General features: G+C 59.8%; 2 protein-coding genes across 7 annotated transcripts; one reads left to right on the forward strand and one right to left on the reverse strand.

Moving 5' to 3' along the window:
- Nucleotides 1-623: 623 nt before the first annotated feature.
- ARHGAP33 (Rho GTPase activating protein 33) lies at nt 624-13220 on the forward strand. Its single transcript, XM_027617630.1, has 23 exons — nt 624-760; nt 1497-1602; nt 2695-2792; nt 2872-2956; nt 3305-3385; nt 3490-3627; nt 4057-4149; nt 4675-4797; nt 4886-4963; nt 5047-5113; nt 5198-5257; nt 5354-5506; nt 5590-5692; nt 6578-6722; nt 6801-6883; nt 6965-7072; nt 8383-8528; nt 9168-9321; nt 9406-9551; nt 9635-9709; nt 10791-11471; nt 11564-11955; nt 12058-13220. Exons 2-23 carry the CDS (start codon nt 1576-1578, stop codon nt 12841-12843), a joined length of 3822 nt encoding a protein of 1273 aa, XP_027473431.1. The 5' UTR covers nt 624-760; nt 1497-1575; the 3' UTR covers nt 12844-13220.
- A 66-nt stretch (nt 13221-13286) lies between these two features.
- Nucleotides 13287-20882, reverse strand: LOC113935564 (inactive serine/threonine-protein kinase TEX14-like). Of its 6 annotated transcripts, XM_027617704.1 has the most exons (16): nt 20816-20863; nt 19907-20088; nt 17477-17591; nt 16911-17076; nt 16677-16831; nt 16536-16596; nt 16335-16459; nt 16104-16196; nt 15331-15666; nt 15070-15227; nt 14800-14993; nt 14644-14716; nt 14472-14560; nt 14160-14333; nt 13589-13638; nt 13287-13482 (listed from the first exon to the last, which is right to left on the reverse strand). In XM_027617704.1, exons 2-16 carry the CDS (start codon nt 20037-20039, stop codon nt 13389-13391), a joined length of 2016 nt encoding a protein of 671 aa, XP_027473505.1. In that variant the 5' UTR covers nt 20040-20088; nt 20816-20863; the 3' UTR covers nt 13287-13388. The 6 variants fall into 6 exon arrangements, with proteins under 6 accessions (XP_027473505.1, XP_027473502.1, XP_027473508.1 ...); XM_027617701.1 differs by having other exon boundaries at nt 13313-13482; nt 14160-14560; XM_027617703.1 differs by having other exon boundaries at nt 13342-13482; nt 13589-13660; nt 14160-14560.
- Nucleotides 20883-21077: the final 195 nt, after the last annotated feature.

Genomic DNA, 21077 nt, shown 5'->3' on the forward strand with positions numbered 1-21077 from the left:
CAAGCCTGGAAGCCGGCCTGTAAGAAGCAGTAGAGGAGGAGGCAAGGACAATGTCCAGTGGGAAGGGCGAGGCCAAGTCGCAGAGAGCCTAGGATTACGTCCCAGGCAGGGTGTCTGAGCCAGTGAAAACCGTCCATGGGCAAATGCCCTCAGTATTCTGTGGGCAGTGTCAGGGTCGGGACTGACAAGTTGGGGCTAGAGGATTGAGACATTGAAAAGCTGCTTGGGGATGGGAAAAAGCTCTGAGGCCACGGAAGAATCCAACTAAGAAAGTCAAAGGGGGAAAAAAGTGTCAGAGGACTGGTCACTGAGAGTGGACTAAGGGGACGGCCCACGGCTTAGTGTTAGAAGTGTTGGAAGCAAAGCATAAAGAACCTAGGGGTGTGTCTCAGGAGGGTAATAACAGCCAATGAAAAGCAGTCATGGGCGCGGCGCTGTCAAACTTCGCGGGGCGGGACCGAAGAGACCGAGCCAGGGATGGGACCGAAGCCTTAAGCCAATGAAAACCCGCCGGGTGGGCGGGGCGTCGTCCTAAGGCCAAGGGTGGAGCCAATGAGAAGCGGCGCCGCGTCCCCGCTGCCCCCGCCTCCGTGGGGCGCGCGCCGGAGCCACGGGCAGCCGTTAGGGGCGGGGCCTGCAGCCGCCCGCGCGCGGCTCGCGCCCTCCCCTTTGTGTAGCCATGGCGGCGGCAGCGGCGACGAGGACGACGAGCGAAGGATCGAGCGCGGCCGGCGCCTGAGGAGCCTACGCTACCATGGTGGTGAGGGGCCCACGCGGCCGTCAGTCCGTCCGCGTGTCAGTCTGTCCGCGCGCGGCCCCGCCCCGCGCGCCCCGCCCCCGGCCCCGCCCGAGCCCGCGGCCTGCGCCGCCCCTCACCCCTCGTCCAGATCCCTCTCGTCCCCCCCGGCCGGGTCTTGGGCCCGAGCCCTTACCCCGGCCCCGCCCCCTCAGTGTGCATCCCCTTCCACGCCCTGGATGGAGGTGACAGTGGCCGAGGACCCAGGCTTGGGGGGGGATGGGCTAGCCCCGGGAAGGACCCGCACCCCCAAGTGTTCCCCCCCAACCCAGGGACCTGCTGAAGCTTCCTGGGTCCTTCGCCAGCCCCCATCCCACAGCCATCCTCAGCGTCTTCTCCCAATCTCCACCCCTCCCTGGCTAGCCCCCTCCCCCTCCTACCACCAGCCCCTTTCGCGTTCTTGAGCCCCACCCCCACCCGGCTCCATCCTCAGCCTGACCCTTTTCTTCTCATTCTCACTCCGTTCTGCTCCCTCTCAATCAACCCTTCCCACCCCCTCCTATCAGCCTGAACCTCAGCCTCTCCAGCATCTCCCCTCTTCTTACTCCACCCCAACCCCAAGCCAGCAGTGTACCTCTCACTAGATCCTTGGGTCCTTCTCCATCTTCTTGTCCTCACCCTCCCTCCCCACCATCTCCCTTTCCCACCATGCTGCTCCTGCTCATTCATCCATTCATTCCCTCATTCGCTCACTTAACAGACATTCCCTGATACCTCCTGGCAGACCCCATGTTCCAGACGCAAAGAGATTCACCTCCCGTCCTGCCTTGGGGAGCTTCATGGGCTGGAGAGGGACAGAACCGAGGGTGAGACCCAAGGATGAACCTGAGGTTGCAGGGATGTGAAGGAGGGAGAGGCTAGAGCCCAGCCTGGGAAATCCCGATCTGGCAGCTGGTTATTTTATGCATCAGATTTTACCGGGCTCCTGCTGTGTGACAGGGCACTGGGACCCAGAGAAGAATCAGGCACAGCCTTACCTGTGAGGAGCATCAGTTCTGTGCCCAGCTCTGTGCTGGGTCCCTGATCCTGGGGAAGTCACAGTCCAATGGGGGAGAGGGACTTGTCACCAGTGAGATCTCAGAGTGCTCAGGGCTGGGCTGGGAGAACCTCAGGTGATAGCGGAGTCTAGAAGAGGAGGCTGACACAGCCTGGGTCAGGGAGAACTTCCAAGAGGAGGGAATGAGAGATGAGACCTGAGGGATGAGGAGGAGGGAACCTACCGAAAGGATGGGGAAGAGTGTTCCATGCAGAGGGAACCTTTGCAAAGGCCCTAGGAGGAAATGAGAAGATGGTGTTTTTTTGGACTCTTAGAAGTTTTGAGAGCTCTGAGAGTGGAGGCCGTGGGGGGAAGGTGGGGCTGGAGAGGTAAACCGACCTGAGAATTCGGACTTTATCTTGAAGAGAACAGGGAGCCATTGAAGGTCTGTGATCTATGGAGAGACAGGTAGATATGTGTGGTATGAAAATTATACTGGCGCTTGCTGTGAAGAAGCTAGCAGGAGGGGAGAGGTTGGAAGCAGGAAGATTGATAAGATGGGAGCTGTGATTGTCCAGACATCAGTAAAAGGTGTGGAGAGGAACACAGGGGAGATGACTATACTCCGCAGGGGCTAAAGGAAGGCTTTAGACAGGGAGACGTGGTACCAGCATGTGCTCTCCCTGCCTCACCTTCAGGCTCAGGCTCTTCCAGCCCCCTACCCCAGACCACACACGAAGAAGCAGGCCTACCCTTAGTTGCCGTCACACCGCCCCCTCCCCAGACCTACCCTTCTGCTCCATGCTTAGGGCAGCCTGTGGAGCAATTCGGGCCTCTGGGCCCAGGCTCACAGATAACAATGCTCCCGTTGTCTCTCTGCTCCCATCTCTGGAGGCCTCTGATTCTTCTTTCTGCTCTACAGGCTCGCAGCACTGACAGCCTGGATGGCCCAGGGGAGGGCTCAGTGCAGCCCTTGCCCCACACTGGGGGGCCCAGTGTGAAGGGGAAGCCTGGGAAAAGGTGAGAGGTGAGGGTGAGGCTCAGCTTAGGAGGGGGGCCAAACACAGGAGCCACCAGTGATGTGTCACCTGTCCCCCAGGCTCTCGGCTCCTCGAGGTCCCTTCCCTCGGCTGGCTGACTGTGCCCATTTCCATTACGAGAATGTTGACTTTGGCCATATTCAGGTAGGAGGGCTTTGCACCCAGGCGGGAAGGTGCGATCTTACCCAACCCCGAAGCCGTATCAGCCACTGTACCCCTGAAACCTACCTCAGGGACAGCTGAGCGGTCCGTGGCAGGAGCTGCAGGGTGGAAGGGGAGAACGGCTCATTCATTCATCCCTTCCTTTCTTTATTCATTCACCTAACTTTTTGTTAGGTGTCTGCTCTGTGCCAGGACCCTGTACTCTGACTGACACCCCTTAGGGAGGCCCAGGCAGGGGACACAGATCCATCTCTAGATAGTGCCAACCTGGAAAGGTCAGGACTGGACAAAATTGAGGCCCTTAACCTGGGCCGTTGTTTCCCTCTACAGCTCCTGCTGTCTCCAGAGCGTGAAGGCCCCAGCTTCTCTGGAGAGAATGAGCTGGTGTTTGGGGTGCAGGTGACCTGTCAGGTGAGGCCACCCGTCTCCTCATCTGGCCTGACAGGCGGGTCTTCATGGTTCTCAGCTCAGTGTAACGGGCCTACTGCTCATCTCTGTCCCTCCTGATCCCACAGGGCCGTTCCTGGCCAGTCCTCCGAAGTTATGATGACTTCCGATCCCTGGATGCCCACCTACACCGGTGCATATTCGACAGGAGGTTCTCCTGCCTCCCAGAGCTTCCCCCACCCCCAGAGGGTGCCAGGGCTGCCCAGGTAAACTGCTTATTGTCTCAGCCCCCACCTCACCTATGGTGTGTCCTCATGAGCAATGTGTGAAGCCATCAAGAGAGGATAGTGAAATATTTAAACACTGGTATGGCCCAGGTTCCAACCAGTTGGAATGGAGAGGCCCAGAATGAAACTGCAGCAGGGAGGCTCCTTTCAGTTTTAGGAGCATGAGGCATTCCAGGGGATTCGGTGGGAGAGTCAGCATGGCCCAGACCAATGGGGGCCCACAGGAGCTCGGCATGGCCCGTTTACTAATTGGTATGGATATATTTCAGTGCTTACCAGTGGAGAAGCACCCATGCATTCAGGCTGAATTTCAGCCCTGCCCAGAGGTGAGCTAGGGCAGTATAAGAGGGCAGCGAACTCTCTCAAGGTCCCCTCACAAAAGCCCCCCCTCCGACAACCTGCCCTCAGATGCTGGTACCACTGCTGCTGCAATACCTGGAGACCCTGTCAGGCCTGGTGGACAGTAACCTCAACTGTGGGCCTGTGCTCACCTGGATGGAGGTGGGCCCGGGAAGGGGGGCTTGGAGTTGGGAGTGAGCGAGGGCTGTCTGAGGAGCGAGAACCAGTCTGAGAGTGTGTGTGGGCACAGGGAAGAAACAAGCCAGAGTGGAGGAGGCTCTGGTATTTCAGGGTCTGTGTGGGCACATGCCTGTGAGAGAGAATGAGTGTGCGTGTGCGTGTGTGTGTGTGAGCAGGCACTGGACTGTGGGGATGTGAGGATTTCAAGATATATCAGTTAGAAATAGGTTTGACTATAACTCCTAGAACACCTGGCCAACAGTGGCTCAAACCAGTAGGTTTTCAGATAGCAAATGTGCAGTGTCTGCTATGGGGGATGAGGGTGCAGGGGTGCCCTGGGACATGAGAGGGAAAGAGGGGCTTTGTTGGGCAAGAATTGAGGTGTTTGACCAATAGCTCTGACTGACTGAGGCTCTTCGGTAGGGGACAGGCAGTGGCCCCCACCGGGCAAAGAGGAACGCTCTCTGCCTTTATTAATCCCCTCCCTCTGGCCTCTCCCCATCTCAGCTGGACAACCACGGCCGGCGACTGCTCCTCAGTGAGGAGGCTTCCCTTAACATCCCTGCAGTGGCCGCTGCGCACGTAATCAAACGCTACACAGCCCAGGCACCAGATGAGCTGTCCTTCGAGGTGAGGCTATGGGGAAGCAGACTCCAGCGGGGCTCCCCACTTCCCCTGTCCCTTCTGACCCTCCCTCCAATTACCTTCCCGCTCCCAGGTAGGAGACATTGTCTCTGTGATCGACATGCCACCCACTGAGGATCGGAGCTGGTGGCGGGGCAAACGAGGCTTCCAGGTGAACCTTGCTTGGGTGCACGGGTAGGCCAGGGCACCGTGCCAGCTAGGGTGGCCTACTCACTGACCCCAAACCCTCCTCAGGTCGGTTTCTTCCCCAGTGAGTGTGTGGAACTGTTCACAGAGCGGCCTGGTCCAGGACTAAAGGGGGGTAAGTGCCAGGGGGCAAAATGGGGAGGCCTCCCTGCATCCTTTGCCTGTCATCCACTCTTTCCACCCATTGTTCACCCCACAGATGCCGATGGTCCCCCGTGCGGTGTCCCAACGCCCCAGGGTGTCTCCTCTCTGACCTCAGGTAATGGGAACAAGAGGCCAGGCCCCTGCCCACCCCCCCCCCACCATAAGACCAGTGGCTGCACTGACCTTCTATGGCCTGCCTTTACTCCCACAGCTGTGCCCCGGCCACGTGGGAAGCTGGCTGGCCTCCTCCGAACCTTCATGCGCTCCCGCCCTTCTCGGCAGCGGCTGCGGCAGCGGGGCATCCTGCGGCAGAGGGTGTTTGGCTGTGACCTTGGAGAGCACCTCAGCAATTCAGGCCAGGATGGTGAGGCCTCATGTCCACCGGCCCAGCCCACTCCTCCCACCCTGTTGCAGCCTGCCCAGACCTGAGCCCCTGCTTTCTCCCAGTGCCCCAGGTACTTCGCTGCTGCTCTGAGTTTATTGAGGCCCACGGGGTGGTGGATGGAATCTACCGGCTCTCAGGAGTGTCATCCAACATCCAGAGGCTACGGTGAGGGCCCTCCACCAAGCCCTTCCTTCCGCAAACACTTACTGAGCATCAGCTCTATCCCAGGCCCTGTGCCGTGTGCTGGGACAGAGTTATCCGGGTGGGGGCGGATCATAATAAGTTGGGGGGGGCGGAATTGCAGTTTTAAATAAGGTGGGCAGGGAAGGCCGCCTGGGGGAGAGCCTGCTGTGGAGGAGGTGAGGGTGCCGGCTGTGTGGACGTCCTGGGATGAGCTTTCACCATGGTAGGACAGTTAGTGCAAGGGAAAGGCAGCAGGAGTTCACGTCCCAGAAGCAAATGGGCCTTTCGGATGCTGTTAGGATTTTCCTTTTACTCAGAGTAAGGGGGTAACCACAGGAGGGTCTGAGCTGAGGAGGCACAGCATGAAGAACAGTCTAAGGTGGGGAGCAGTGAGGCATGAGCACTGGGGCTAAGAGGTGTGAGGTGACAGTGCGGAGCCTGGGGCTCTGAGAGACAAGGCACAAGGTCACATGAGAGGGCGTTTACCCAAGAGCAGTGGGACACCATCAGAGAGTTTTGAGCAGGGGCTGCTGGGATTTTGGCCACATCTTCCAGTGACCTCTTGAAGCCAGAAAGACAACGTTGTGGAAGGAGCGTGTGTGGTCATGCTCTGTGTCCAGATGGCCTCAGGTAGCGGCAAGCAGGAGCATCTGCCACCTGGGCCTCAGTGTCCTCCCCTGTAAAATGGGGCACGCTCGTTGGGGCACACAGAGTTGTTGGGGGGTTCCGTAAGGTTCTGCCTCTGAAGAGCCCAGCACGGGAAGAGAGTTGCATCCGTGTGTGGACGCTTTGGGAGGTGGAGGAAGAACATGGCCAGGTGGGTCAGCTCTGACCTGATCTTTCTTCTCCTTGACCTGGTGGCCTCAGGCATGAGTTCGACAGCGAGAGGATCCCTGAACTGTCCGGCCCCGCCTTCCTGCAGGACATCCACAGCGTGTCCTCCCTCTGCAAGCTCTACTTCCGGGAACTGCCGAATCCCTTGCTCACGTACCAGCTCTATGGGAAGTTCAGTGTGAGTAAGGGAGCTGGCACAGTCGGAGGGTGCCGGGATGCTCGGCCCAGCCCCTGTCACACCTGTGCATTATCTCAGGAAGCCATGTCGGTGCCCGGGGAGGAGGAGCGCCTGGTGCGAGTCCACGACGTCATCCAGCAGCTGCCCCCGCCTCACTACAGGTAAGCCAGAAGGGGCGGGGAAGGCCTGTGGTGGGGTCCCAAGGGAGCTGAGGCTTAGGTGTCCTCCTCTCCCGCCCCCAGGACCCTGGAGTACCTGCTGAGGCACCTGGCCCGCATGGCGAGACACAGTGCCAACACCAGCATGCATGCCCGCAACCTGGCCATTGTCTGGGCACCCAACCTACTACGGTAAGCTGGCAGCTCACCAGCCTGCCCCCCTCAGCTTCCTTCCACAGGCTGGGCCTCAAATCTGCCCCATGCTTCCCACCCAGAGCCCACCCACCCAACTTTTGTTCTCTGATTCATTTCATTCAACACATATTTCTTAAGGACTCCCTGGGTGCCAGCTCTTGTTCTCAGCACCAGGATCCAGTAATGAGCAGGATCCCGTGCTGCTAGGCTCACATTTTCATGGGGGAGATGGACAATGAGCTATTGATAAGAAAAATAGAGATTATGGTCTGATGGTGATGAGTACTAAGGAGAAAGATTACAAAGCAGGGAAGGGAGATGCACGGGGTCATGGCATTTTGAAATTTTTAGAGTGGCAGGGGAGGCTTCCGTAGGAAGTCTTCCTGAGGCCAGTAGCAGCGTGAGCCCCAGAGGATTTGGTGGTGACCAAGACAGGAGAGCTCTCTGTCCTAAATAAAAGAGGTGGTCCATGAGATGGTGGGTATAAGAACTCTTAGGACAAAGAAAAAAAGAGAGAGAAGGAAGCTTACAATTTTAAAGAAAGTGGGTGGGGAAGACTCCATTGAGGAGGTAACACTTGAGTCAAGACCTGCAGGAGGTGAGGTGGGGACCCATGTGGATATCTGGGGAGGAGCAGACCAGGCCGAGGGAATGCAAGTGCCAATGTCTGGAGGCTGGAAAGGCGCCTGCTGTGCTGGAGGACCAGCAGCGAGGCCGGTGTGGCTGGAGCAAGTGAGCAAGTGGGTGAGCGGTTGAGGGGGAGGAGATGATGACGTCAGAGAGGTGACAGGGGACCAGCCAGAGGAGTGACTTACAGGTCGTGGGTCATGGTGAGGACTTCGCTTCTGCCAGGAGAGAGGTGCAGCCAGGGGAGGGCTCGGAGCCAGCGGGGCCCTGACCGGGCACGGGAGCAGACGGCAGGGGAGCAGGACAGACAGGGAGCCCAGGGAGGAGCTGCTGTGATGTCTCTGAGTGGGAGGGTGGAGGCTGCACCACGGTGGGGACAGTGGGGGAGAAGAGTTTAGAATCTGGAGAGATTTTTGTGGGTGGAGCAGACGGGGATTGCTGAGAGACAGGATGTAGGAGTGAGGGAAAGAGAGGGATCAGGAACAACACCTGGAGGTGTCTGGCCTGAGCACCGACTGAGATGGGGAAGGCAGGGAGGGAGGGGGCTTGGGGAAAGGTTGAGAACCCAGTTCTGGATGTGATCACTTTGGTAAGGTCAGAGGTGTTCCCCACCGTGCCTAGCTGGAACCCGCCCGCTGGGGCTCAAAGCACCTGGCCTCCCTCCCCCTCCTCCCATCCAGGTCCATGGAACTGGAGTCTGTGGGGCTGGGTGGGGCTGCAGCCTTCAGGGAGGTACGGGTGCAGTCTGTGGTGGTGGAATTCCTGCTCACCCACGTGGATGTCCTGTTCAGCGACACCTTCACTTCTGCTGGTCTCGACCCTGCAGGTATGCCCATCCCACCCCCTGATATCCTGGCTACTGCCCCCTCATTGTTAGGGCTGCAGTGGGAGGGCAGGTGGGCTCCCAGCCCTATCCCTACCCCACTGAAGCTGGACCTCCCTCCTGGCTCCTTGAGGACCCCGCCCCCGCCTCTCCCTCCCCTCCCCCCCCTTCTCATTTCAGCTCCTACGCTCAGGATCCCCACTTCTTGGCCCGGACATCGTTCTTCCTTCACCCCTTGTAGCTCCTGGGGGCTCTTGGGGCCATGGGTCCACCAGGGAGGAGGTGGGAGGTCCCCAGACTTGACCCCGCCCCGGCCCCACCCAGACTCCCCGCCCTACCCCGGACCCCAGCCCAATCAGGATTCAGCACGTCGGAGGGCCCACGGGCCCGAGGTAACTGAAGCCAGAGCCGCTGCCCTCGCTGGCTGCCGGGAGCTGCCTCCTCATCAGCTCGTTCTGCCTCACTCCTCCTCCTCACCTGCCTGCTGCCCACCCATTCCCGCCTGATCCGCCCTGGCCCCCTGCCTTGCCAGCCCGGGTGGGCACGCTGCGGGGCCGGGGCTTGGGCTGTAGCGCTTGGCTTTGCCTGTGGCCTTGAGCGGCCCCCCCGAGCTGACAGCTGCCCCCTTTCCCAACTCCCTAGGCCGCTGCCTCCTCCCCAGGCCCAAGTCCCTTGCGGGCAGCGGCCCCTCCACTCGCCTGCTGACGCTGGAGGAAGCCCAGGCTCGGACCCAGGGCCGGCTGGGGACTCCCACCGAGCCCACCACTCCCAAGGCCCCAGCTTCACCTGTGGAAAGGTGAGTGGGATGCTGGGGGAGCACAGGGCCAGCCTGGAGGCCCCAGATCCTCAGACTGCCTCCTGTGTCTCACGCAAACCCCAGGAGGAAAGGGGAGAGAGGCGAGAAACCGCGAAAGCCAGGGGGAAGCAGTTGGAAGACCTTCTTTGCCCTGGGCCGGGGCCCCAGCATCCCCCGGAAGAAGCCTCTACCCTGGCTGGGGGGCACCCGTGCCCCACCGCCACCTTCAGGTCAGAGGCGGCAGTGAGTGGGGGGTGGGGCTGGGAGGGGAGGCACTCTGGAGTGCCTGTGACCATTCCGCCTCTCCCCGCAGGCGGCCGACCTGACACAGTCACCCTGAGATCTGCCAAAAGTGAGGAGTCTCTGTCATCACAGGCCAGCGGGGCTGGTGAGCGCCGGGTGGCTCATGCCTGGGCCCCGGTGGGGCTGGGAGGGCTGGCGGCCCTGAGAGGGCCTCTAAACGTACTTCAGATTTGCCAGCTTGGGGTTGTTTGTTTGGTTTTTTAGTTCCTAATCTGGACACGAGGTACCATCGATGTGTTAGATAAAGCATCACCCTTGGTTTATGGTGTACTGTGATCGTTGGTCCAGGCAGGGTCCTTTCAGGCTTTTATTCATTCCTTTTGAAAAGAAATCTAAATAATAAAACGAACATCCATGAACCCACTGGCCAGAACTTTTTAAAAAGACACCACTCTCTTACCTGCAAGCTCCTCCCCTCTCCCCGTCTGCTGCCTGCTCACCAGAGGCGTCCCCTAGAGTTGACGGGCAGCATCCCCTTGCTCTAAGGTTTTATCACCTACAGGCCTCTGCGTAAATAACATATGGCACAGTCCTAGCTGTTTTGAAACTTTAGAGGTCTCCTAAGAAAGGGGGGGGGGGCATGGTGCTGGATGTGGAACTTGACTTTCTGCTCACTGCCACCCACGTGGCCGAGTGTAGCTCAGGCTCGTTCCTCTTGGCTGCTCTCTGGTATCCATGTGTGGCTCTCCCATCCAGAGTCGCTTGTCCATCCTACTTCCGAGGGGCCTGGGGGCTCTGGTGAGCACTCCCTGCGCGCCCACACTCTGGAGAGCGCTCCCAGCCCCTGGGAGCCGAGGGGCGCGCTGTAGGCCATGCTCACGGTCAACCTTACGTGACAAGGCGAGATCGCTTTCCCAAAAACGGTCGCCCTGATCTGCACTCCCAACAGTGAGAGCCTGGGAGGTCCCGCTGGTCTGCTCACCGGCCGTGTTGTTGTCCGACGTCAGTCTTGCCTTTGGGTGTAGAATGATTCTCATCTTTCCTTTCTCACTGTGAGTCTGGACAGCAAATCCCTGGATTCCCAGCCACTGTGACCCTATATCCAGGGAAGCGCCTCTTCGTGTAACTTCCCCCGCCTCACCCGTGGGGACTGTACCCTGTCCTCACTGCTGTATGCGTGTGTAAAGTTCCCGCCCCTCTCACACCTAACTGCCCCCCCCTTCCAGGCCTCCAGAGGCTGCATAGGCTCCGGCGACCCCACTCCAGCAGCGATGCTTTCCCTGTGGGCCCGGCACCTGCTGGCTCCTGCGAGAGCCTGTCCTCCTCCTCCTCCTCCTCCTCCGAGTCCGAGTCCTCCTCCGAGTCCTCCGAGTCCTCTGGGTCCTCAGCAGCTGGGCTGGGGGCGCTCTCTGGCTCCCCCTCACACCGAACCTCAGCCTGGTTAGATGATGGTGACGAGCTGGACTTCAGCCCACCCCGCTGCCTGGAGGGGCTCCGGGGGCTCGACTTCGATCCCCTTACGTTTCGCTGCAGCAGCCCTACACCAGGGGACCCGGCGCCTCCCGCCAGCCCGGCGCCGCCAGCCCCTGCCTCCGCCTTCCCACCCAGGGTGACCCCCCGGGCCCTCTCGCCCCGAGGGGCCGCCAGCCCTGCCTCGCCCACTGCCCTGGACATCTCAGAGCCCCTGGCTGTATCAGTGCCACCTGCTGTCCTGGAGCTGCTGGGGGCCGGGGCAACGCCTGCCTCAGTCACCCCAACGCCGGCCCTCAGCCCCAGCCCAGGCCTACGGCCCCATCTCATCCCCTTGCTGCTGCGCGGAGCCGAGGCCCGGCTGAGTGACACCTGCCAGCAGGAGATCTGCAGCAAGCTGGCGCTGCCTGGTCCCCGGGGAGCCCAGGGCCAGCCTGGTGAGTCTTGCTCAGCCCACCCCATGCCCTTACAGACCCTGAAGCTGCACCCAAGACCTGGCTGACTCCTCTTTCCACTCCTCTTTCTGTAGGTCCTGGTATGGATTCACCGCTGCTGCCCCCACCGCTGTCCCTCCTGCGCCCTGGGGGGGCCCCACCCCCACCCCCCAAGAACCCAGCACGCCTCATGGCCCTGGCCCTGGCTGAGCGGGCTCAGCAGGTGGCCCAGAGACAGAACCAACAAGAGCATGGGAGCACCCCTTCTGCTCCCCACTCCCCTTTCCACCGCTCACTGTCACTGGAGGTGAGCGGTGAGCCCCCAGGGACCTCAGGGGTTGGGCCGGCCCCCAACTCCCTAGGCCACCCAGGTGCCTGGGTTCCTGGACCCCCACCCTCCCTGCCAAGGCAACAAAGTGACGGGAGCCTGGTGAGGAGCCAGCGGCCCCCAGGGACCTCAAGGCGGGGACTCAGAGGCCCTGCCCAGGTCAGTGCCCAGCTCAGGAGAGGTGGCGGGGGGTGGGGGCGCAGGGGGTGTGGGGATTAGCCAGAGATGGCAGCTCAGTTCCTGTATTCTGTCCCCCCACAGGTTCCTACTCCCGGCTTCTTCTCTTCAGCCCCTCGGGAGTGCCTGCCGCCCTTCCTTGGGGTCCCCAAACCAGGCTTGTACCCCCTGGGTTCCCCATCCTTCCAGCCCAGCTCCCCAGCCCCAGTCTGGAGGAGCCCCTTAGGTCCCCCTGCACCACTTGACAGGGGAGAGAACCTGTACTACGAAATCGAGACGGGTGAGGGAACCCCGTACTCTGGCCCCACGAGGTCCTGGAGTCCTTTTCGCTCTATGCCCCCAGATAGGCTCAATGCCTCATATGGCCTGCTTGGCCAATCGCCACCACTCCACAGGTCCCCCGACTTCCTGCTCAGCTACCCACCACCCCCTTCTTGCTTTCCCCATGACCACCTTGGCTACTCAGCCCCCCAGCATCCCGCCAGGCGCCCTACCCGGCCCGAGCCCCTCTACGTTAATCTAGCTCTGGGGCCCCGGGGTCCCTCACCTGCCTCTTCCTGCTCCTCCTCTCCTCCTGCCCACCCCCGGAGCCGTTCAGATCCTGGCCCCCCAGTCCCCCGCCTACCCCAGAAACAGCGGGCCCCCTGGGGCCCCCACACCCCTCACAGGGTGCCTGCGCCCTGGGGCCCTCCAGAGCCTCTCCTGCTGTACAGGGCAGCCCCACCAGCCTACGGGAGGGGGGGCGAGCACCACCGAGGGTCCTTGTACAGGAATGGGGGGCAAGGAAGGGAGGGGGCTGGTCCCCCACCCCCCTACCCCACTCCCAGCTGGTCCCTCCACTCTGAGGGTCAGACCCGAAGCTACTGCTGAGCCACAGCCGGGAGAGAGACCTTCCTCCCTTCCCTTCGCCCTCACTGATCTTGGACCCATCTAATCGCTTGTTTTGTATTTTCTTGAGCTCCCGACCCCTACCCCAGGTTTCTAACTTTGTAACTTGTTTCTGATGTGGGTCCCTAACCTGTTATGGCTTCCCTACCCTGGGCCGAAGGGCACACCCATCCCCCCACCACCCTCCTGTCCCCGGGGGCTCTCGCACAAATCTGAGGGCTAGGCTGACACCCTGTCTTCCCTCTCCCTCCAGGAGCCCCCAGCTTGTCCTGACCTGTGCACAGGGGGGTGGGGAACAGCTCCTGCCCATCTCCCCCCACACCCCCACTAAACCATCTGACAAAATTAATGAATAAAAACCGTGAAAATACGGGTGCTAGTGTCATGCTGGGGCCAGACTCAGGGAACAAAGAGGCAGAGACAGCTGGGTTACTTTATCACTTTATCACTTCAGCAAGTGCTGCGTGGGAAGTCACTCCTGGGAGGCTCTGAGGGGCGGTGTCTGCAGAGAGGCAGTCACGGGTACTCTAAGAAACGGTGTCAGGAGCTGGGTCGATGCTGGGCTTGTCTCCGAGTTGTCCACCTTGCAGCTCTGCTGTGATCTCCTCCAGCAGGTCCATCCTGGGAAGCAGTGGGATAGGGGTGGAGCCAGGGTCACCGCAGGGATGAGGAAGGGACGGCGGGGGGCGGGGGGGGCGGTGTGTGGGCAGCAGGGCCCATTTCTTACTTCTGCAGGCTGGAGAAGAGACCTCCTCCGATCAGCTCAGGACTGGACTCCTGTAGGAGAAGAAGGCTGGAGCTGCCAGCCAGTAGCCATGGAGCTCGGGATGGGCCTTGGCCGGGGGTGGGGGTGGGGGGGGCAGGAGACAGGCTCGGGGTCCTCTGTCTTACCCACCCTCATGGCCTTCCCTGCCAGCAGCCTCCAGGGTGTGAGAGGCCTCCCTGTGGGTCAGCAGGCAGGGGGTGGGCTCACAGGGCGGGGGCTCCAGCAGGGCGGCCCTGTGTGTGTGCCGCTGCAGCCCCTGCAGGGCTGGCATCTTGGCTGAGTTCCTCTCAAACTGCTCCACAGAACCCTGGGTCCCCAGCAGGGAGGCTGAGTCCCGCAGCCTGGAGTGCAGGGCAGGGCCCTGGGGGAAGGCGGGTTCGTCAGGGGGCACGGGTCAGTGAGAGGACAGTTGGGAGGTCCCTGGTCAAAGGAGAAGCAGCCAGGGAAACTGGGGTTGGTGACAACTGGGGTGAGGGGTCACAGTTTAACAAACGGACAGTCTGGTCACACAGGGCCCTGGGGGGATCCATACTGTCGAGCTGGGCTCCAGACAGCGGTGCAGGCTGACCCGGCCTGCGGGGCTGGAGCCTGGGTAGAGGCTGGGGCCAGGAGTCAGTCTGCTGCCTAGAGTCAAGCTGCTGCCAGAGTCCCAGGCTGGGGCCCTCTGGACTCTGCTGCAGCCTGTGACCTCGGGAGTCTTCAGGGCCTGCAGACACAACGGTAGGAGGTGGCATGGGCTCCCTTGGTCCCCCAGATCCCTGCTCTGGCTCCTGCTGTCCCCATCCCTGTCCCTCCGGTGGCCCGCAGCTCCCTTGGTCCCCCAGATCCCTGCTCTGGCTCCTACCTGGCATGGGGAGGGGCCTAGGGACATCAAAGGGGGCACAGGCCTGGGTGCAGACTTGGCTCTGGGAACCACCTCACAGTACAGTGTCTCTGGGGGGACAGAGCAGTTGGTTGGAATGGGGGGAGGAGAGCTGCGCTCAGCACTGGCTACCACCCGCTCCGTGCCCTCTAACCTGGTAGGAAACCCTGAGACACGGGGCACCGTGCACTCCAGTGCATCGGGGAGCTCACCTCAGGAGCTGGGTCCTGTGGAAAGGAGGCTGAGTATGCGACGTGGGTCCTGCCTAAGGTTCCATGGCTACCACCCACCCGGCCAACCCGTCCCATACCTGGGCCATGGCCTCCCGCAGCAGGTATCGAGTGTTCTGCAGGCTGCCCCAGCGGTCAGCGGGCCCTAGGCCCAGCCCAGCCTGAACCAGGGCCTGGTAGGGGGCCGGCACCAGGGGATCCAGGGACGGGCTCTCACCTGCCTCCAATTTAGCCTTCACCTCAGGCCCCTTTCTCCCAGCCCAGGGCAGCTCTCCTGTGAGGAAGCATGACTGGGGGACCCAACCCGAAGGGCGACCTCAGCGGGGCAGGGTGTAGGATCACTCACTGACCGGTGAACACCTCCTGGGCCAGGATGCAAAAGCTGTAGAGATCTGAGGTGGCAGCAGGCATGTCCCCGCAGATGAGCTCAAGTGGCAGCCATGGGTACAGTTCAGGAGGCGGGGGCAGCCCCGGGCCTGGGCCTCCCCGGGAGCAGCCCTGCTGTGGCCTATGGAGGCCGGGGCAGGGGGTGGGGGGGTGGGGGGGGGTGCTGGTGAGCCAGCAGCCACTGGACAGGGATACAGGGGCAGGCAGGGGAGGCGGGCACTCACCTGGGCTGCAGCCAGCGTTGGTGCAGGGGGCGCCCGTGCTCCAGGCTGCCCACCTTGGCCAGGCCTGGCCGTACTAGCTGCACTGCATGAGAGCTAAGGCCGCCATGAGCGCGCCAGCGGGCCTGCAGGAACAGCAGGGCCTCCAGCACTTGTAGAAGTAGGTGGCCGGGCGACAGGCCTGGCACGGTGCAGGGCCCTCCCGGACTCAGGCCGCGGGGGTGCAGCACCACGTGCAGGGAGCCCAGCCACACGGGTTCGAAGAGAAGGCACAGCCCTGACAGGTCGGCCGAGGGGCTCAGTGCCATCAGCAGCAACAGGTTGGGGTGGTGCAGGGTGCTGGGCGGGAGGAGAGCGGGCCACTCACAAGGAGGCCCCGACCCGCTTGGTGGGGGCTGTTCCTGGGCACAGATCAGCACGTGCCAGGGGTTGACGATCTGCACCAGCCACCAGACAGACGAGAAACAGACCTGGCTCACAGGGCCAGCATCCAGTTCATACTGCATCCGGGGTACCCCTCTCTATGCCCAGCCACCTCTCTGTGGCCCGTAATACAGAGCACACAGCCCTGGGACCCACTTTACAGAGGGGAGGAGGGGTGGTCACTCCAGTAAGAGGGCTCCATGCCAGGTACTGGCCCAGAGGTGAAGACTGTAACCGTGGCCACTGCCAAACTCCCTGGCCTCCTGTTTATGAGACACTTGAGTCCGGAGGGCAGGTGGGAGACCGGTCTGGGGGACTGGGCCAGCCTGGGGGCAAGGCTGGGGGTGGCGTACCTGCAGTGCTGAAGGTCAGCCAACAGCACATCTGGCTGAGTTCCAGGTGCCTTCAGCTGCCGAGCTGTCACGGGGTGGCCCCTCCACAGGAGGCTAGAGAATGGAGAGGGGAAAAGAGCACAGGTCTGAAATGGGGGGGGGGGTCTTCCTATGAGGGAAGGAGGAGAGCTGGACACCTCCCAGACTCCGCTGGACAGCTAGGCAGGGGGTGTGGGAGGGGCTCTCTCTCACTTGGCCATGAGGGTGTGGGAGCTGCTCTCGTAGGTGCGGTCGGGCTCGCCCTGGGCTGGCAGCAGCTCCTTGGGGTCCGCGAGGGGTATGCCTGTTACCAGCCCCAGTGGCCACAGGCTGCTCAGCTGGGGATGGGGAGTGGGACTATGAGGCACAAAGCGGACAGGGGTGTTCCCTGCTCCCCCAACTTCTCCCGCTTACCTGGCCAAACCCCAAGGCTGGGATTTGGGAGGGTCTTCTGCTGTGCTCTGGCCTCGGTGCCCTGGGTCAAACGGAAGGCCAGGGTAAGTCTAGGGCAGCTGGGGGTGGTGGCTGACTGGGCTTCAGGCTGGGGGTGGTTACCTGTCCGCATGCACCAGCCGCGGCAAGGACAGAGAGCCACACGGGCTGTGTCTAGAGCTGGCCTGCAACTGGCCCAGGGATGCATTGGCTGCCAACTCACCGCCATGCACTAGTGCCGATATGTGGGCTCGGCATAGCTCTAACAGCTCCAGCACCTGGATGGGGGCCGTGTGCAGTGAGGCAGGTGCGGGTGCTGGCTCTATATGCCCCCACCCCACCTGGGCCACTGCTCACCTCCCAGCTCTGCTTGGCACCACCCTGCTCTGCCCAGTCCCGAGGCGTGCGACCCTGCTGGTCATGCAAACGCAGGTCACCCCCTGCCTGGAGCAGGTGCAGCATCACCAGGCTGCGGCCCGAGAAGGCGCCTGCGTGCACAGGTGTGCTGCCATCGAGGCAGCGGCTGTATCAGAACAATGAGGACAGAAATGTATTAGGAAAGGGGCGGAACGGGGACAAGGGGTGGCAGGATGGGAGCGCTGAGCGATGAGAGGAGTCACGGTGAACATGGGAGGTGGACAGCGGGACAGGAGGGGTCGCTTGGGGACAGAGCGGGGTCTTTGAGAGGTGAGAGTCTCATTGTGAGCATGACAGTAACCAGGAGAATGGGAGTAGTCCCTGGAGGACAAGGAGGGGTTAATCCAGAGAACAAGGGGGAAGATCACTGGGCATGGAAGGGTCATCAGGATGGAAAGGTGTCATGAGGGAGTGGTCTCTGGGGAGGAAAGCCCTGGCTCTCAGGCTCTCTGGGGTTCTGACCCAGACCCCTGGGAGCGTGGGGGCACCACCTTCGGTCCACTCACTGGTTGGGGTTGGCGCCAAAGGTCAGCAAGAGCTGCACGGCAGAGCTGTGGCCCAGCAGTGCCGAGAGGAAGAGCCCCGTCTGCCCAGCAGAGTTCTCACCATCCACCTGGACAACTGAGGGGCAGCAAGGCTTAGGACTCTCCCTGCCCTTTACTCCAGAGGCAGAGGTCCCGGGGGCTGCTATGCAACGCCTCTGCCAATTCCCAGTCCCCGCAGTCCTTCCTTGCCTGGGTGACCCTCAACTCCAGATTCTATCTGTATGTCCTGAACCCCCACCCTCCAACCACTGGGGACTCTGCTCAGAATCTGTCTCAACACAGTGCTCACCATTAATAAGTCTACAGAGTTGCCACAAGGGGTGACATCCACCTGCCATGCTGCCACCCATCTGCCACCCCAGAAGTGTCAAAAATCACACAAAGGTACCCAGGGGCCGGGGGGGAAGTGGACTTCTCAGGGACCTCAGCTGACAGGAGCCTCGTGCACTGTCCAAAGCTGGCAGCCTCCACCCAGCTCTACTTCAGTGAATCTATAAAGGTCCCACGTGGCCAGCATCCAATTCTTCAAGAAAAGCAAACTCTTTGGATTTTATCAGGAAATCTCTCAAGTTTATTTTTGAATACTGCTTCTAAGAGCCGAATCCAAGTAGCAATCTCCTCTGCACCTCCACTTATGCCAATCTCTTCCCCCCCTCCTCATTCTGCTCAGATCCCCTTCCTAACCCCTCCTCTCCATACCCATTACCCTGAATTCTTCTTCCTCTAGGCCCTTCCTATCTCCCTACTGAGGGCAAATGCAGGGCAAATGCATGGTGTCTTTGTCCTTGCGCTATATCCTAGGCAGATATGGCGAAAATCAATCATGTGCTTGGCCCAACCCAGCTTGGTCTCTGTCACAAAATCTCTCCAAATGTGGTCCTTTAGGAACATCTGAATATCACAATTACTGCACCCTATTTTATCCAGTAGCCCACTGTTTTTTGCAATGGCATCCTAACTGGTTTTCTGCATTTGTCTTGCCCTGCAAAAGGATCTTCTTAAAACACAAATCACTGCATGATATAGATAATCATTACAATGGTAATCATTTCATTTCACGTATAGATAATCCTATACAAGTTGTTCCAAAAGCAAAAAAAAAAAAAAAAGAGAGAGAGAGAGAGAGAGAGGGCAAGGCTCCTTTTATGAGGCTAGTATGATCTTAATTCCAAAGTCAGGTACGTTTCCAGAACCAAAAATGAAATGTTTCACTTCCATTTATGATCATATATGCTAACCCCCTAAAGAGATTAAAAGGGATTATCCAGTTGATTTATTCCCAGAAATCAAGGACGATTCAACATAAGAAAATCAATCAATGTAGGAAAACACATTCATGGACTAAAGAACAAAGATCACATTTGGCTCAGTAAATACAGAAAAAGCACCTGATAAAATTCAAAACTTCCATAAGAGACTCTTAATGACAGAGAACAAACTGAGGGTTGATGGAGGGAGGTGGGTGGGGGATGGGCTAAATGGGAGATGGTTATTAAGGAGGGCACTTGTTATGATGAGCACTGGGTGGTATAGGTAAGTGATGAATGACTAAATAAATAAAAATAAAATTCAATACTTACTTATGACTGACGGGGGCAAATACCTCAAAAAGCGAAGACTAAACAGGAACTTCCTCACTTTATAAAAATTATATACCAAAACCCAAGAGCACCCACAATACTTAATGCAGAAATACAGATTAATTCCCTTTAATATCAAGAACAAGTTAAGAGATGTCCATTGACAACAAGGTTTGGGGGTTTGGGGGTTCTGGCCAACACCTCACACGAGAAAAAAAAAAGCTGAAAGGGCCGAGACCAAACTGTCACCATCTGTGGGTAACAAAAGTAAAAGAATTCAAAAACTACAACTATTAAAATTCAGAAAGTAGCCAGAAACACAATCGACTTAGAGAAATCGATGAAAAATGGAAATTGTAAATTAGATGTTAATTTCCTGCCTACAGCTCCAATGGCTTCCCTCCCCACACACAGAACAAAATATAGCAGAACTCACCCACTACTTCAGAGGCCCTTTCCTGTCTGGATGGAGCTGCTGCCTCTTAGGCTTCAGCCCTCTCCCTGAGTCCCCTCCCCCACTGCTGCTACTTAACAGTTTGACTTCAAGGCCTTTGCAGTGGCTCTGTCTCCCTGGGGTGGGGGTGTGGTTTGCATGACCGGCTCTTATAAAGCCACCCTTCTTGGTGTAGGTACTTCATCTTCACCACTCTCTTAAATTCTCATGATAGATTTCATTCACAATGACCCAGAAGGTCGTCCCTAAATCCCCATCATAGACGACAGAGGCTGGTACACCACAGGCGCCTGGTTCACAACTGTTGAGCGTGTAGAAGTCCCACCTTCTACACGGCCTCTTGAGCTGGCCCCTCACCTCTCCGCAGGAGCCGGGTGAGGCCCCAGCCTGGGCCCCTGGCCATAACCAGGCGATGCAGTCGTCCCACCTGGGTTTCTGGATCCCTAACAGAGCCCAGCTCCACGGGGAAGCGAGAGCGCAGGGAGGGCATCTGTGGGCTCCAGCCGCTCAGCTCCTGGGCACGGATCACCTAGGGGTGTCTCATGAGGGAGGAGGAAGTAAACAGAGGACCTCTTTATTACCTGGGGGTAATAAAAACAGAGCTGGCTGGGAGTCCTGGAGAGCCGAGTGAGAAAGGGAGGGGACTATCAGGAGGAATCTGCTCCGCTGTTCAGGTGTTTGAATGAGAAAAGGGGTGGGATCTGGGAGAACGACAGCCCGGCAGGTCTGGGGTCTAAGGGAGTCTGAGGGCTGGGCATTCTCTCTGGGGGGGGGGGGGGGGCGGTGTAAGGGCTCCAGGGATAGGATCTGAGTTGAGGAAAGGAGACTAGTGGTTTAGGAAAAGGGTCTGGTGGAAGACGGGCCTGAGGGTTGGCCTGAGAAGAGGTAGAGTCTCCAGGCTGGGCGAGGGGGTGGAAGGGAGGAGAGCAGTCAGGGCAGGGGCTGAGGCTCTGAAGCAGGCTCTGCGGACTGAGACAGGGTGTGAGGGTTGGGGACACGGACTGAGGTCCAGGGAAGCCTCTGGGCGCTGGGGTGGGGTCTGTGGGCTACTGGAGGAGACTGAGGAAGGAGGAGGAAGGAGGACGTGTCTGTGGGCTGGGAGCCGGAGTCTCATAGGGGGTAGGGTCTGCCGCACACCAGGGGTGGGAAGGAGCGGGGAGTATGCGGGAAGGGGGCGGTCTGGGGGTGGGGCCTAGCCTGAGAGCCCAGTAAGCTCTAGGAAGATTCCGGGGCCTAGGCCCCAGCTCAGGGGGTCTTTGCACCTACCGTTTAGCTCCCACAGTGATCGCCACGTGACCGCCACGTGACCCAGGCAGGCGCTCGCTCCCACGGCTGAGCGGGAATGAGGGGCGCATGCGCATCAGTGGCTTGCGCTTGCGCAGTAGCCCCCCTTCTCTGAGAGGCGCCCTTCCGGCCCTGAGGTGATGCAAGAGAAAGCCATATCCACGTTCGAGGTACGTGTTATCCCCGTTACGCCTGCCCCAGGACTTGTTTGAGGTGGTGGGCGCTTCCTGATCCCTGTCCTTGG

Source organism: Zalophus californianus, chromosome 17 (genome assembly GCF_009762305.2).
Source record: "Zalophus californianus isolate mZalCal1 chromosome 17, mZalCal1.pri.v2, whole genome shotgun sequence".
Taxonomy (NCBI): Eukaryota; Metazoa; Chordata; class Mammalia; order Carnivora; family Otariidae; genus Zalophus; species Zalophus californianus.